The sequence below is a fragment of the Chrysemys picta genome, chromosome 3 (assembly GCF_011386835.1).
Source record: "Chrysemys picta bellii isolate R12L10 chromosome 3, ASM1138683v2, whole genome shotgun sequence".
Lineage (NCBI taxonomy): Eukaryota > Metazoa > Chordata > Testudines > Emydidae > Chrysemys > Chrysemys picta.
Genome location: NC_088793.1, coordinates 178,404,923 through 178,421,501, shown reverse-complemented (window position 1 = coordinate 178,421,501; position 16,579 = coordinate 178,404,923). Strand labels below are relative to the sequence as shown.

The following is a 16,579-nucleotide window of genomic DNA, read 5'->3' as shown; positions in this document are numbered from 1 at the left end:
TAGTTCAAAAATGCCAGAATAATGGATGTCCATGGAATCTTAATTTGACTTCCTTATAAGCATATGATAATACTTAGTTACATGATCATACTCTGTTTTTTCCACAAGTCTCCTGCCTTGTTCACTGAATGAGTATGTGATGGGCTATCTACCCCACAGTTAATGAAAGAGTGTACCAGAAACAGAGCAATTAGCATACCTGGAGATGGGCTGGGCCCCACTGAAGATGAAGCCCAACCAATGGAGGAGCTGGGCGGTGAGCATCAAGGGAGGAGGCTGAAGGGAAAGAGGAAGAACTCTGTGGTCCCTCTCTGGTTGCTATAGAGTGGAGGAAAGGCCAATGTACAGTAAACCTAGGGAGGAGATGTGCGTAAGGTCCTAAAGGAAGGCCAAGGTAGGAAAAAGTCCAGGAAGACAGTGACAAGTCTGAGGGAGCAGACTTAGATGCTTCCCCCAGCACCCCTGGACTGGAGCCCACTAGAGAGAAGGCTGCGCTCCTCTGCTGGCCCACTGAAAAGGTGGTGTGGAAACACCTTGGTGCACGAGGGAGAAGGGCTGCTAAGTTTAGTGCTGGGCATCCAAGGAGAAAGCCTTGGAAGTGTTGCGCCCCACAAGAGCAGGAGGACAGTCCTTCAGGGTCCAGGAAGGTGTGAAGAGTCTGCACCAGAGAGAGCCTGGGTAGGGGCAAAGAGTTTTGTTTATCTGAGTTTAGTTTATTTGACTGTTTCCCTGGAAGGGGTGGGACTAAATGTGACCTGGCCAGAGGCTGAGTTACAAGAAGAGGCAGAATGCTACAGGGCTGGAGCAGCTGTTGGCAAGGACGCTAGAGAAGGCAAGCATGCTGTGCTGAGGCTGGCCATGAGGGGCTGTGTCAGCAGTGAGACTACTCATCTACAGAGTAGTTATTCAATATTTCCTATCCTCCTCATTCTGTCTGTAGTCCTAGGCCTCATTTATCTCACACCATTCTCTATATCGCATGAAAACAGATTAACTTCCCAGTGCCTATGATGTTCTGACTATAGCCTCTGAGTGCTCCATAAATATTAGTGACGTTACCTTCACAACAAGCCTGTGTGATTAGGTGGTGGTATTATTATTCCCGTTTTACAGCTGGGAAACTGAGACACAAGAGGTTGGGATTCACAAGGAGGACTAGGGTGTCCTGCCACCCAGTGGACTTCTCAATCCAGTGTAAAGGGAGTCTAGGCATTTAACTATGCATGGGGAGAGTTTGACACCTAAAAATGGGATCCACAAAAGTCAGCAGTCTAAGCAGTGAGCTGGGAGCTGCCCAAGCTAACCAGTAGGCAATGCTGAGGACAGGGGTGTGGCCTAAAGCTCCCTTCCCTCTCAAAGGGATGTAGGTGCCTAACTCTAAATTTCCAGCTGCGAACCCTCTCCTGCAGTTAGGTCCCTAGGCCATGTTAGTCCTTTTTCAAGAAAAACTGAGAAGGAGGAACCACCTCCCTTATAGCTCTTAGCACAATGGCTGATACACTCACCTAGCTCAGTTTCCCACCTCTGCTTGTTGTGGAGAAAGGATTTGAACTTGGGGCTTCCACCTCTCCACTAACTGGGCTATGGGGTACTTTGGGGCAGAGCTGTCTCAAGATCTTTCAGTGAAGCTGTTCCGCTTTGTATAACTGTGTGTTGGGCCAAGGAGAGAAATAAAATGAATTTATAGTCCAGAAAAAAGTAATGTATGATCATGTAACTAAAGACTATCATAACACACACCCACAAGGGGGCCAAATTAGAGATGCACTGCAACCCTATTTCTGGCATGTCCTAACTTGTGAGTGCTTTACTTTGCAACGTTGATGTGCTTTTGACAGCGGTTTTTTATTCTGATGTAATTTCCTAACTTTAAAAAAAAGGTGAGATTGAAGCTCCTCATGATGGGGCACTAAGGTCCATGGGATCTGAGTCCCTCCAATTCCTCCTGAACTTTGGCCTCTTCCACTCAGGCCATCCCAGTGATGTAGGCTGCCTCAGAGATGAAGTGCTCTAAGGAAAAAAAAATTACAGAAGAAGGGGTAAGTCAGAGCTAACTCCAAGGAGACCTCATATCTCGAAATAGGTACCATTGAGGCTCCAAGAGACCCCAGCAACAAGGTGTCAGTACCGCCTAAGAAGATATTCCACGCTGATAAGTCTGCCAATAAGCAGTGCCAAGGGCACCATCCACATTATCGTCTACCTAGACTTCCAGGCATTGAGCCTGAATTGCTCTGCTCTGCATACTGACATCTTCTGGTGCTGACTGTTCCCTCTTTCTTCTTGGATCTTTATGGCTAGCCAGCTGGATGTTCACCAACAGCTGCCTTTGGAGGCTGGTCTGTTTGGTTTACTATCTACATTTTAACATGTATTTAATACCAGATGCAGCCGATGAAGTGGGCTGTAGCCCACAAAAGCTTATGCTCAAATAAATTTGTTAGTCTGTAAGGTGCCACAAGTACTCCTGTTCTTTTTAGATGTTATACTGTTATCCCAATGCCACCTAATAAAGTAGGTGAACATTGTTTATATTGTATTGTATCGTTATTTACAATTCTTGCTGTGCTTACAAGTCTTGCTGGGGCTTCTGTAAATCTCATTGTTTTTTAAAGGTCCACTCGATACTGCTAACAATGCTTTAAAGTCTGACCATTATTTCCCAGGAGGGGAACCAAATTCAAATGACCACTTCCAAACCCACTTTTATGGTTTTATTTGGGATTAGTTTCAAAATGCTTTCTGGTATGGAAGCAGCTAAAAACTGCAGTGATAACCTTGCTCATCTCAGGACATTTCTGTCATTTGGGGCTGAAGGGTAAAGTTTTCAAAAGCATATTTTTAAAAAATTGAGACTTAAGTTCCTAAGGGACGTAGCTACCTAAATCCACCATACCTAACTCCTGCCACTGACATTCACAAAACCACTGCTAAGCTGCTGCCTAACCCTGTAGGTGCTTAGAGTCTCTTAGATGCCTAAATTTCTCCTGGTGGGAATGCACAAAGCTTCCTAATTCCTGATCCCACCCCATGCCTAATGAGCTGCTTGGAGCCCTTGCTCATGCTTAACCCCTGCTACTATTCTCAAAGGAGGCATTTTCTCACCTGTGGGACCTGATTGGTAGCTGTGCTCAGAGCATGCCTAACCAGCACAAAAGACAGATAGGGTGAGCAGTTCAGGCTGACAGTGTCTGTGTCCCACCCAAAATACCCACTTGCCTAGTGGTTTAGGTATTCACTTGACATCTGGAAGGGCCAAAGTTGAATCCAGACTCTGATTGCTTTGGAGTAGGGACCTCAACCTTTGTCTCCTATATTCCAAGAGTGTGCCCTAACCACCAGGCTATTGGGTCTGCTCAGGTGGGGCTTTTTCAATCTCTCCTGTTGAAGCTGTTTCATTGTGTATAAATATTAATTGGAGCAGCGAGTTGAACCTGATGCTCCTACATGCTAGGTGAGTGTTCTATTCACTATGAGTCAGCCTCTTACTTTTTCTTTCTCTAGTCCAATGAATAATTAATACAAAGTGGAACAGCTCCAGCTGGAGAGATTTAAACCCCCACTGCCATTGTACCCAGTAGCCTTGATGGTTGGGGCATGTCCCGAGGATCTGGTAAGCGGAGTTTAAGTTCCTGTGCTGAATCAGACAGAACACGAATTTGAAAAACGGTCTCCCCTATGAGTGCAATAACGCTGTGGCTATTGGCTATAACAGGGTGGGGGGCTTGCTCTCTGCCTTTTTTGCAAGAAAGGGCTGACCTTGACCAGGTCCCTAACTCCAGAAAAGGGTTCATGGCTTTTCATCCCAAGCATAGATAGACGCCTGACTGAAGGTACCTAAGGCCCAGATCTGTGGGAATTAGGCACCTAAGTCCATCTGGAGACCTGGATTCTAAGTCCTTCCCCTTTCTTTGACATTCACTGTTGGCTGGATTAGGTGGCTCCCTGCTCAGTTTGCTAGCTTGTGAGAATCCCTGTTAAGCACTCAACTCTCCCCACACAATGCACAAGGAGCTTGGGTGCCCAACCTGGGGCTGTGAATTCCAGGGGGCAGCACGGTGCCCACAAGTTAAGCTGAATCTTGAAATGCCAAAGTGACTTAGGTGATTTTGGAAGCTTTAGTTGAAATCTCATGAATACAATTTGTCATATTTCAGTGCAGTTGAACCTGAATTCTGAACACCTCAGCCTGCCCGTACTTCACATACTACTTCCTTGCCCTTTGAATGGGTCTCTGAATGGAAAGTTTTAGATGTGTTTTGGGTAGTACTATGTGGGGCCGTGCCAGAGATTTTCTCTTTCCCAACCTGAGTTTCTGGTTCCGCAATTCAACAACATTGTATTAGCTCCTGATTAAAGGACATAATTGGGTCCAGACATCTCATCTCACTTGACTTATATGACCTTTGAGCCCAGACTGCCTGTAGCTTGTTTTAATCTTCCTTCAGTAGGTTTCAAAGATAATCCTAGTATGATTCTGAACATCAAAAAATATTCATTGAGGCTGGGTGCATTTTATATGTAATAAAACATTTATATGTGGCAATGTATTCAGTTCATCAGTATCTTATCCACTGAGGAAAGCGAGAGGTTCATTGGGAGAATGAGTAAGACCATAGAAACAGCAAGAGATTTTGATAGCATCAGAGTAAACATGCAAACAAAGTGTAAACATGTGTAATGTCTTTGAGCCCTTTGACATGAATATACCACTTTTCATAGTTTCCTTGCATTGTATTTTATATGTTTGAATACTTGTTGGAAAAAATATTTTCTATGCAAAATGTCCTCCTGCATGTTTATGTTTACAGTTTATTAGATATTGTAGTAGTAAGGGCTTTACAGTTCTCTTTTACACTTACAATTTGATTTCCAGACAGTTGTATTGTGGTACTGTAGGACTGATAACAGATGACTCAGTCAATTGGAATACAAATTGCTTTAGTCCATTTTCAGACTGCAATGCTTTTCATTAATATAAAATTTTTCAACTTAGTAACATACCTCGGAAATAAAACCTTTTGTTTTTCAGCAGCTGATAGATTTTTGGCCAGAGCTGTGAAATATGTAAACAATGATACATAGCAAGGCATGCATTTAGAGATGATCAAATTTCTTAGGTCATCTGTGATCCAGATAAAGAACACCAAGAACACCAAGAAGAACAAAAGAACTCTGTAGTATGCCTGGGATGTTCCATTTAATTTCCGCTGAGTCCATGTGGATCTTAATGACATGAGAGAGGGAGAATCAATAGAATCAAAGATAAATGTAATACCATGGGAAAACAACTAAAGACAGAGCCAATGCAAGCTAACTTCTTGGAAGTCCATCTGGTGCCAAGTGCAGGTGAAGAACAGAGAAGGCTGACACTAGAGACCACCCAATGGATGTGGATGATATAGAACAGGGGTTCTCACAAATCTTTTGGTGGCTTCAGAGTGCTGCCACCAACTCTTGCTGGTGGCCTCTCTGACAATTTTTCCTAAAATACTTAATTAACTGTAGGAAAAACAAATAAATATGCATATATATGTGACCAAATCTTTGTAATTTACTTATGTAGTAGGAAGGCGGTAGGAAGTAGAGCTCCCCATTCAGCGCATCCGGACTTCGCTCCTATTCTTGTGCTCAGAGCATGTCACGGAGCAGCCCTGCAACAACCCAAAGCTGTGGTAGCCACAGCAACTGTAAACAGCCAATGTGGCCCCTGGTGAGGGAAGAGCCAACCTGTCTCTGTATCCTGGCTTCCCGCAGCTCTGACGTGCCAATTATGCATTTAAAACCCTCCCCCTGTGCCTTTTTGCACACACTTCAGTTTTCAAAATCAGGCTGGGATTTTCAAAGCAGCATTAGGGAATCTGAAGACCAAATATCCCTGAAATTCAGTAGGAACTGGGCACCTAGCTCTCAGACTCTTTTGAATATCTCCACTCTAATGACTGCAGTTGTATTATTCCAAAATACAATTTAACTTCGTAAAATTCATCTGAGCCTGAGAAACTAATGTTGTTCTATATTTGTTGCTAACCATAACTCTTGCCAGACCTCTGCATTCACTGAATGTCTGTGTTATCAGAAGGAAACAAAAATGTTGGATTTCATTTTTAGGTTTCTGCTTGCCCTTTAAATGGCATCGCGTGTGAGAAAGCAGAGCAGCTGTTTGTGTGTAAAGCTCACGCACACATTTCTATAAATAGGATTTAGCTGGTATCCCATGATGATTTTGAGCCAGATCAATATATGAAGAAAACTAGGATGCCTGAAACATAATGAAATATTTAATATTCCCTCCACCACAAATGGGTTAGTAAGTGACATGAATGACTATTAGACATGGGCCAAAGCTGCAAAATTCAATCTGAGTAATGACTCACCTACAAAGTTTGGGGATTGGGCCCCATGTTTAATAAATATACGAGGCAAAGATTTTTCTTATTGGTATAGATGAGGCCCCTTTTTTTAGCATGGTAGCCTGAAGTTTGGCAACTAAATCTTAAATCAAAGTGGCCTGAGTTCCAAAAGTGTTGAGCACCCACAGATCCCAGTGAAGTCAATGAGAATTTCAGGTGTTCAGCAAAAAAAAAAAATCATCCCACTTTGCTTTAGTGCTTCAATATTTAGGAGACTAACATTAGGCACCCAGGTTTAAACATTTTGGCCTAAGTAAACAGAAATAAAATAGTCCCTTCACAAGGGAAAATAAGAATATAAAATACAATGGAAATAGGTGGCTTGATTTTCCTCTCATTTACCTTAGTGACTCCATGTGACAGAGTGCTGGGAATCAACAGCTAAGACAGCACTCTGATCACTTAAACACTAATTAACTCCCCCAGGGTGGACTGACAGTATCTAATTAGCAGATTAGTATGGGCTGGGGAGGCCAGAGAGCTAATTAGCCCATTAACACAAAGGGTAGAAGCAGGCACAGGAAAAAACACTGTTGATGATATACAGCGCCTTAATCAGACCATGTATTGGCCATGGCTGCCAAGCTTTTAGAACAGAATCAAAATCAGAATTTAAAAAATTTGATTTAGAACAAGCCCAGGCACTACGAATTGTGTGCAGTGCATTTATTACAATACCTATATGCACACTACAGAGAGCTGCTAGTGAAATGCCATTTACACTACGAATGAAACTACTGGACCTAACTTTCTAGGCCAAAGTTAATGGGAACTGCAATGATGAAAGTACCAAAAAAATATAAGAGTATTTGTGGGAATTCAAGAGGTGAACTATAGCACACAATGTGAGAACTCCACATGCTGTGTGAGCTTAAGTGTGGATGTAGGAATTGAAAGACAAGGAAGAGCTGAATGAGATCAAAACTTTTAGTCATGGGAAAATTAGTTATGGATGGAAAGTTGCATGTCCAAGAAACATGGATTCAGAGTTATTCTATAAATTTAAGGGTAAAAAAGACACTATGCATTAAAAAAGATGTATGCTAGTATATACATGAAAAGTGGAGTCGGTTTTGTCAAATATATAGAGATGGGTCCCAAAAAAAAAAAAAACAGGAAGACCAGGGACAGAAAATTGTATACCAAAATTGAGAATTAGTACATCTAAGAGAATATCTGATTACGTAGCTGTCATGACAGCTGAACTAGTAGCAGTAATGCTAGCATTAAATTGGATCTGAGATGTCCACTCAGCAATGAGGGTCATTTTTTCACATTCTATCTCAAGCCTCGTGGTGATAAAAAAGGGTGTCTCAGAATGTAGAAGTCATTTAATCAATTAAATTATATTTCTAATAACAGTTAGTACAGATGAGGATACATGTAGCATTAGTTTGGATCCCAGTGCATTTGGGGATAACAGGGAATTAAATGACACATAAAGCAGCTAAAAACGCTGTAAGAAATGAAAGCGTTGATACAGAAATACCCTTTTATTAACAAGAATTCAAAAGCCTTCTACAGAAAGATTTAAAAGAGGAATGGCAAAAAAATTGGATTAACAGAAAAAAAGGAAGAAGATTTTTTGAATTGTGCCCTAGAGTTGAGCATAACGACATACTTCATGGCCTGGATAGGACTAATGAAGTGCTTTATTTTAGAGTACTAACTGGCTTAAACAAAAACCTTTTTCAAATAACTAGACACAAAGATGGACTCTGCGCTCTGTAAGGTGGAAGAAACAATTGATCACCTTTGATGGATATGTAAGGGCTGTGATTAAAAAAAGGGAAAAGCTTTCTGAGGAATTCAAATGTCTTAAGGTAACAAAAATTACATTAAGCAACAGAGGGTCCTGTGGCACCTTTGAGACTAACAGAAGTACTGGGAGCATAAGCTTTCGTGGGTAAGAACCTCACTTCTTCAGATGCAAGTTTTACATTGTTATTTAGTGAAATCAAAAGGGTATTATTAAAAAGGCCTTGTTACATGACCTGAAACAGAGCGAGAGGATATAAACCGCTACATATTGAGGAATTGTAGCTGGTGGCGGCTATAGACTATTCAGTCAAATCTGCTTCAACATAAACAAGAGAGAAAAAGAAAACAAACAAGGCACAGGAAGTAAGTGATGGGGAAAGAAAGACTAGTGGACCCAGAACCGAGGCGGATCTCTGGGTTGAGAGCTCTCTTCCTGCTCCTCTCCTCAGCAGAGGGCTGAGGAGAAACTACTGTTATAAATGATGTGTTATATGGGTCAGTAGAGGTGGTGGGAAGAGCAACGGTCCATGGTAGTGTTTAACGCTGAAAGGTCTCCGAATAGCCTATGTAAACAGAGAAGAAGACAGGAGAGGGACTTTGCCCTATTGTACTCCAGTGAAGTCAGTAGATTTACACCAATGTAAAGCAGATGTAAGAGAGAGGAGAATCAGACCCAGAGTGTGTACATCTGACTTCAAATCTGAAACAGTTTTCAGTGTAAATGGAGGAATAAATTCACACAGAAGGCATGTTGGAGATCAGCAGAAATAACCTTTATGCAGTTTGGGGTTTTGATCCATGGCCCTGTTTTTAAAGTTTGAGGGGAGGAGGAGGAGGTGGTATATTTGGTTTTAGGGGTTGTGGGAGGTTTTTTCCAGTCCAGCCTCTTACCACAGAGATCAACACCAAAAAAGGAAGAAAGAGCTTACCTGCTCCAGAAAAAACAAGAGACTTAGATATACGTATGTGAGCATGGGTGGAAAAATAAACATGGCTCTATGTGCATGCTATCAGCATATCCTACAAATATACAGATTGTTATTCTTAAAGAAAGAAAAGAAAGAGGGAGTTAATAGGTCTGTATTCCCCTCAAACACAGTTGCCCGTCTGACTTTTTTTTTTTCTTTTTTTTGGTAAGCTTATAAACAAGAGAGAATGGAAACCGTTTACCTCTGCCAGGAGCAGGAAGCAGTGAGGGAGTCTTGAGCAGGGAGGAACTGTAGGATTTCTTTGCTGGCAGAAATAGAAGCTTCGATTTCTTGTTGGCTGCTTTTCTATTTATCAGTGTCTCTTCCTGACTGCCTAAGTATCTGACTGCTCAGGGTCAGAATTTGATTTTGTTGGGGAAAGTCAGCAGATTTTAGCTGACTTTAGCCCCATTATCTACCCCAGCCAGCTGTATCATGTTATCCACCCTGTAATGCAGCAGTGAGTCTGCTTAGCCCTCAGGAGGGACTTCATGCCGCATTCTGTTATGGAAGAGACCCTGACCCTCAGCTGGGTTTCAGTTAGGGAATCCCATTTCCCAGGGCTTTGTTCAGTTTCTAAAGAGGCCAGCATCCTCAAGAAAGAGCCCACAATGCACTGCTCTCAGCTTTGCTCTGCTCAGTGAGCTTAGAGCCCATTTCTTTCTTATGAAATTTTTTTTCTGGACTGTAGGAACTGCTTCCTCTAAATTTGGTCTCAAGGCAGTCACCATTTGGAGCCCCCACTCAACACAATGGCTGAAATCCTGGCCTCATTGAAGTAAATGGCAAAACTCCCTTTGACTTCAATGGGGCTAGGATTTCCCCTCCACTTCTCCTTGAGACGTAAGGGTTGGGATGGTGGGAAATAGAGTTGGTACCCAGCCCTTATGCTACCAAGTGAGGTATGAATGAAAGGCACTGTCAATCTACTTTAAACACTGGAGAGTTTTGCTCTGCTATCCAAGTGTTTGTGAGTGAGGATAATTTCCCCATCCATTCCTCTGGGGGGCTGCACAAGACTCACAAAATCTTTTCCTGAGGCTGTGGCTTCCTCCAGGGTAGAAATGGTGGGTTTAGGCGAGTCTGTGAGCTATTGGAGGGGACTTCTTCATGGGAAAGCAGGACCATGAAAGAAGAGTGGGGAAATGGCATAGGCAGGAAGAGGTGGGGTGGGGCCCTGGAGGAAGCCAGTGCCTGTGATAGGCTGAGCAAGAATTGGAATGCTCCATAAGAAAATCCTACTGAGAAAGGAGGATCCAGTCCATGCTACCCATGCTAGCGCTTATTGCTTTGCTTCTATTTCCCATGTGGTGGAAACTAGAGCAAGAGCCTTTGCTTATGTGAGCAGAGACTGGGCAGGACTAAGGCAACTGTGAGCAGTTGTATGAACTAATCCATCACCAAATCTAGGTCAAAAATTAAGATGTTGCTGAGCTCGTGTGTGTCGGAAGTCAGCTAGACAGGCCTCAGGAAGACAGCTGAGGCCGCATAAGGAAAAACTAAGAGTATGTCTACTCAGCGATGAACCAGCCCTGCAGCCTGAGCCCCATGAGCCCGAGTTGGATGGCACGGGCGAGCCGCAGGTTTTTCTTTGCTGTGTAGACATACCCTAAGTGCTCCAGTATGTTGGTGAGGACATCAGCTGACAAAAATCAACAGCCTGAGTCTTATTTGTAGGGATGCATTTACAATGTTTGGACAATTGGGGAGGCAGGGTGGTTGAGATACCCTCTACTCCATGTGACACCCTGTATCCCATGTTCACCAATTTTATATGATTATGTGGTATTTTGTAGAATGTATACCCTGTGAGGTATGATTTGAAAACCCATAAACTGCTGAATATTATTATCCCATTGAAATGTATGTAACAACACTGCATGTAAAATTATGAAATTTTGCTATATGATTGTTACTGAAACATGTTGTAGTTCTGGGTAACTCCCACAAACCAATTTCTCAGAGACAAAGACCAGGGCTGGCTCCAGGGTTTTTGCCGCCCCAAGCGGCGCAAAAAGAAAAAAAAGAAAAAAAAAAGCCGCGATCGCTATCTGCGGCGGCAATTCGGTGGGAGGTCCTTCGCTCCCAGTGAGAGTGAGGGACCGTCCACCGAATTGCCGCCGAACAGCTGGACCTGCCGCCCCTCTCCGGAGTGGCCGCCCCAAGCACCTGCTTGGCAAGCTAGTGCCTGGAGCCGGCCCTGACAAAGACACCCTAGCATGCCAGCAAAGTGCTAAAGAGCCATTACTGGCTTAATTGGACACTCTCCATCAGGAGGAGAGTTGCAAACAAGAAATTTACAATTCATCTGAAGGGCAGTTTGCAGCTCATGTACACCATGGAACTGCCTTCCCCCATGACCCAGCAAGGATTTTTCCAGCACAAAGGATTGAGGTATAAGAAGGGAGAAAAAATTTCCCTAGCCACCTCTCTCTCCTTTCCATCGCTCTGCTCATGACAACAACAATTCTCAAAGAACTGAACAAAGAAGGGAGTGGTCCCAGGTTGGAAAGAGATGAAGCCTGTGAAATTTTACTACTCCTTACAGTGAGACAGATCCTTTGCTTTTAAACCTACTAGCTTTGGTAATGTTTACAAATTAGCTTGCATGTTTAACTTTTTATTTCTTCTGTAACCAGTCTTGACCTATATGATCTATACTTCTAATCACTTAAAATCTATCTTTCTCTAGTTAATAAACTTGTTTTATTGTGTTATCTAAATATGTTCAATTTGTGTGTTTAAAGTGTTTAGGAAACCTCTACTTAGGACAAAATGCTAATGCATAAACATTACCCATTGTTGGAATGTTGGATTATCTATGAGTTTATACTGTCCAGGGGACTACTGAGCAGTATAAGACACACATTTCTGGGTGCAAGGCTGGGACTAGGAATATGCGGGCGTAGTCCTATATGTAATTCACCAATGGCTGGGCATAGCATTCAGTTGGAAGTGACCTTACATGCCGGTGGCTGTGAGGGAACAAAGCCTGGAGGGGTTTGTTGTTCACCGACAAAGCCGTGTAAAAGGCATCCCAGGCTGGAAAGCTAAAGGGACACAGCAGTCTGCATTGCACCCTGGGGAATGTCACAGTGGTCTAGTGAGTAGGGCACTAGACTGGACTTCTGAAGACCTAAGTTCTGTTCTGCCTGACCTGCTGTGTGACCTTGGATAAAAGTCATTTAACCTCTGCTTCCACTCTCATGTTCTGTCTGTTTGGTTTATAACTTCTTGGATTATAAATTTCTCACTATAATAAAATAAAATAATAATATAATAATAATAATAATACCTAGCTCTTCTATAGCACTTTGCATCAGCTGATGTTGAAGCATTTTACAAAGGGGTAGGTATTATTAACCCCACTTTACAGATGGGGACACTGAGGCACGGAGACTTGAAGTGACTCATCAGTGGTCCCCAGCAGACCACTGACAGAGCCAGGAATAGAACCCAATTCTCCTGAATCCCAGTCCAATGCTTTATCCATTAAATCAAATTGTCTCTGTGTTTTTACTGTACCTAGTACAATTGGGCCCTAATATCAGTTGAGACTTACCTGTAATGCAAATAAAAAATAACAATAAATGCTCTCCATGCAAACAGCTGCTTTGCGCTACTACACCTGATGTCCTATAAAGGACTAGAGCCAACATTTTCAATCTTCAGTACCTAAAGTTATTGTAGGCACCCAAATCCACACTGAGACTTTATCCACACTGGTGAGCAGTTACTCACCTGAATAGTCCCATTGACTTCAATCACTGTTCAACAATGGGGGTAAAGAGGTCGCAATCCAGCCCATTGGTTTCTCAATGAAATGGCCTCATTTTCAGAGTTGCTGAGCACCCACAGTTCCCAATGAAACCAGTGGCTCTGAAAACCAGACCTCTTTTGTTATGGCATCTAATCATAGAGCCTAAATATAGGCACCGAAATGTGACCGTTTTGGCTTGAGTGAATACACACAATTCAATAATTAGTTGGCTTTATTCACCGGTATATAAAATAAATTTAAACAAAAGCACAGCTGTTAAAGCCAGGAAGAGAATCTGAAACTTGCCTTCCTTTTTTTCTAATCTCTTTTTTTTCCCATTGCTCACGCCTTACATTTTATTTAAATGTGAAGTCTGCACTAATGCTTTCCCTTAGATTGCCTTCTTGTAGTTTTTCCATTGCTAAACACATTAAAAGGCTGGCGTTTCATTTTAATACTTCATTGTGAAATATTAATGAGCCCTTGATGCATTCTTATGTAACTACAGTATGTGGCTAGACCTTCTGCTTATAGTCACAGCTATTTCAAACCGATCCATTGAACAGGGTTGTGTGTGTGTGTGGGGGGGGGGAAATGCATTATTTTCTGACATTAATTTCCTCACTAATAGTGTGGGTCCTGAAATGAGACCAAAGACCAGTTTCAGACATGCAGCCCCATCCGCAAGTGCTACAGGTGAAAACAATTGCAGATGAATGTGGGCTGCTTTTAGCTTTACGTCTCACATGTCCCTTACTGATTGCAGCAATCCACAAGCTCTCAAAAAGTGGGATAAGAGCTTTCAGATGCTAAGGCCAACACTGTAAGATTGGAAGTTGGCCTTGAAAGTGTTTTTGGAATGTTTCTCGGTCTTCCCCTAAAATGAGTTTCAATCTGCAATTCTCCATAAAAGACACCTTCAGTATTCTACTATCAGACATATGAACCACATGGCTGCACCATCTCAGCTGTGCTCTCATATAAAATCTTCAATGCCTGTGATGTTGTTGCACTCAAGGACCTCAGTGTTTGGAACAAAATCATACTCTTTAATTCCCATTATCCACCATAGACATTGTAGGTGGAATTGGTCCAGTTGGCTTTAAAATAACCCCATGCTTAAATGCTTTGCTGAATAGAGATGGAAGCATTTGCTGATGTGCTTTTCTAAGTTGCAGCCATGGTGTTCATAGCTTCAGGCTTTGCCCTGCAATCCTTCCAGTCCCAAAATTTCTATTGCAGTCAATGGGAGCCCCACATACAGAGAGTTTAGCTGATCTGGACCTAAAAGAGCCCTTGAGCAGCAAGTCAGGGTTTTCTCTTTATGTGCAGCTGATAAGATAGATTTTTTTCAAAGGAAAATTTCAAATGTTGCCTGATATTGTGGGACTTCTATTTCCGGTTTCAACATTCTAGGTACGGTTGGCAATCATGATTTGAAATAATAACCTATAACAGGAAGCCACATTTTGGAGCCTCCTCTATAATGAATCCAAACATCTTTCACGACCACACCATTTTCACCCCTTCATCATTTCCATGGCTAAGTAATGCCATATTTCTCTTGATGGTAATTCACATGCTGCTCAGTTCATGTAGGTTTAATGAAATTTGAAACACAAAGTGAAGTCCCCCCTTGTATAGAGGACCAGCATGAGCCCTATGCACCACTCATGACCAATTTTGAGAACTTATATAATACATGTGTGGTGGTCACCATCTTGGATAATTCAAGCCTTTGAAGCAGGGACCTCCAGAGCTGAAAGCCTGAACCTCTACAGTTCAAGCTAAAGAGCCAGCCAGGCTTTGTAGCCTGTGCAGATTGTCAGACATAGCACAATTATCTCTGACCACTAGATTACACATGCAACTTGAACAAGCCTTTTGCACAGGGGTGAATTTCAGCCATGAAAAGGAGAGGAGAGGGAAAAGAGAGTTTAGCCTACTTCTTCTCAGTGTTCCCACTCTTTATCCCCAATTATCCAGCAGAAGCAAAATACATCAGTGTATCTGGCTGCATAGATTTTACTTTATTAGCCCAATAGCCCACATTGCAAGCACTAGGTTTCTGGAAAGATTTCACTTGGGTCTGTATCACGAAAGTGTAAATTGAAAAGCAACCCCTCTCTCCCATCATAGCAAAACAGTTGCTATCTTAATAAAATAATTTGATGATAGAACCTGTATTTATGCATATTGTGCAATATACTGTCAAACAATGCTTAATCTCCATGGGGTGCCTAATCAACCTTGCCTGTGGTGTGTGCTTGTTACCAATAGAAGGTTATCTAGCTCCCTCTGCTGTTAAAATATTTTGTATTTTTCCCCTTTTCATTCATATTTTATAAGGGAATTTTTTTCCAGTGTAGAACATACATTTATTAGTATTCTATTGGTCCACATAGTACCAAATATGGCCTTGAGCAGCCTGGATGCTATTGTATATTTATTGATTGTATATTTTCTTTCTGTTGGCAATTCCTACTACATTAAGGTAAAAAGCAAAAGCTTCCAGAAACACAGTGCCAGCAAATTCATGCATTAATTTGACAATCACTCCCTCCCCCAAATTCAGATCTGAAAGGCAGTCAAAACAAGTCAAGGTCTCAAGTCTTTTATATGGCTCTGTACTTTGTAACTTAACTACTGTTGTGTGGCAGAAAATACAAGAATAGAATTTTCAAATTCACAATTCTGCTCTTAAGGACCTTGAAATCCTTTGTTTGCTATTGTCAACAGGTGTGCCTAAAAACCTTGTTCTAACATCAACAAAAACCTTCAAAATTCATTTTCTTGCTGTCAATTTAGAAGATTGATTAATTTCAGAGTAGTTCCAGAATCAGGCAACATGTTAGCATGCCATTCAGACTAAAATATGTAGCACATCAGCCTATGGAATGTATGTACATGTCATTGATTCAGCAGTGATTAAGACCAGCTCCTTGCTATGGCTGTCATGAATCCTGTGATTTGCTCAATTTAGAATACAGTAGAACCAAACACAGTCTCACTTTGCTAAATCCACAAATTTGATAGTTCTCATAAACGTTAGTCAGATGGACAAGCATGCACACCTATACCTGTATGAAGCCCAGCAGAAGTCAAAGATATCCTTAGGGCATCTGTGTGCAGAAACAGAGCCTGAAACACTATGGCAGAGATAGGCAACGGCACACAAGCTGATTTTCAGTGGCACTCACACTGCCCGGGTCCTGGCCACCGGTCCAGGGGGCTCTGCATTTTAATTTAATTTTAAATGAAGCTTCTTAAACATTTTAAAAACCTTATTTACTTTACATACAACAATAGTTTAGTTATATATTACAGACTTCTAGAAAGAGACCTTCTAAAAACGTTAAAATGTATTACTGGCACGCGAAACCTTAAATTAGAGTGAATAAATGAAGACTCGGCACATCACTTCTGAAAGGTTGCCTACCCCTGCACTATGGCAAGAAACACCATGGAAAACCCATAGATACAAGTAGATTGGACAGAAAAACCTACAGCATCATACCACTTCTCAGCTAAGATTGAAATGCAGATAGTTGTAGCAAGATCTCACGCAATAAAGATTTTACAGATAGACTATAGTACATTAATTATAATAAAAATACATTCGGCACTTATCAACTTAACACCTGGGCCTCTTTCTAGACTTGAAACCAAATATCGAT

The 16,579-nt window shown here is 41.9% G+C and overlaps 1 protein-coding gene across 1 annotated transcript in view; it reads right to left on the bottom strand.

The window, feature by feature from the left end:
* Nucleotides 1–1,793: 1,793 nt before the first annotated feature.
* ASB3 (ankyrin repeat and SOCS box containing 3) overlaps nt 1,794–16,579 on the bottom strand; it is a 158,886-nt gene continuing 144,100 nt past the window's right edge. The window contains exon 11 of the mRNA XM_065590715.1: nt 1,794–2,010. Within this exon, the coding sequence (XP_065446787.1) occupies nt 1,967–2,010 (44 nt within the window). The 3' untranslated portion in view covers nt 1,794–1,966. The remainder of the gene's footprint in view (nt 2,011–16,579) is intronic.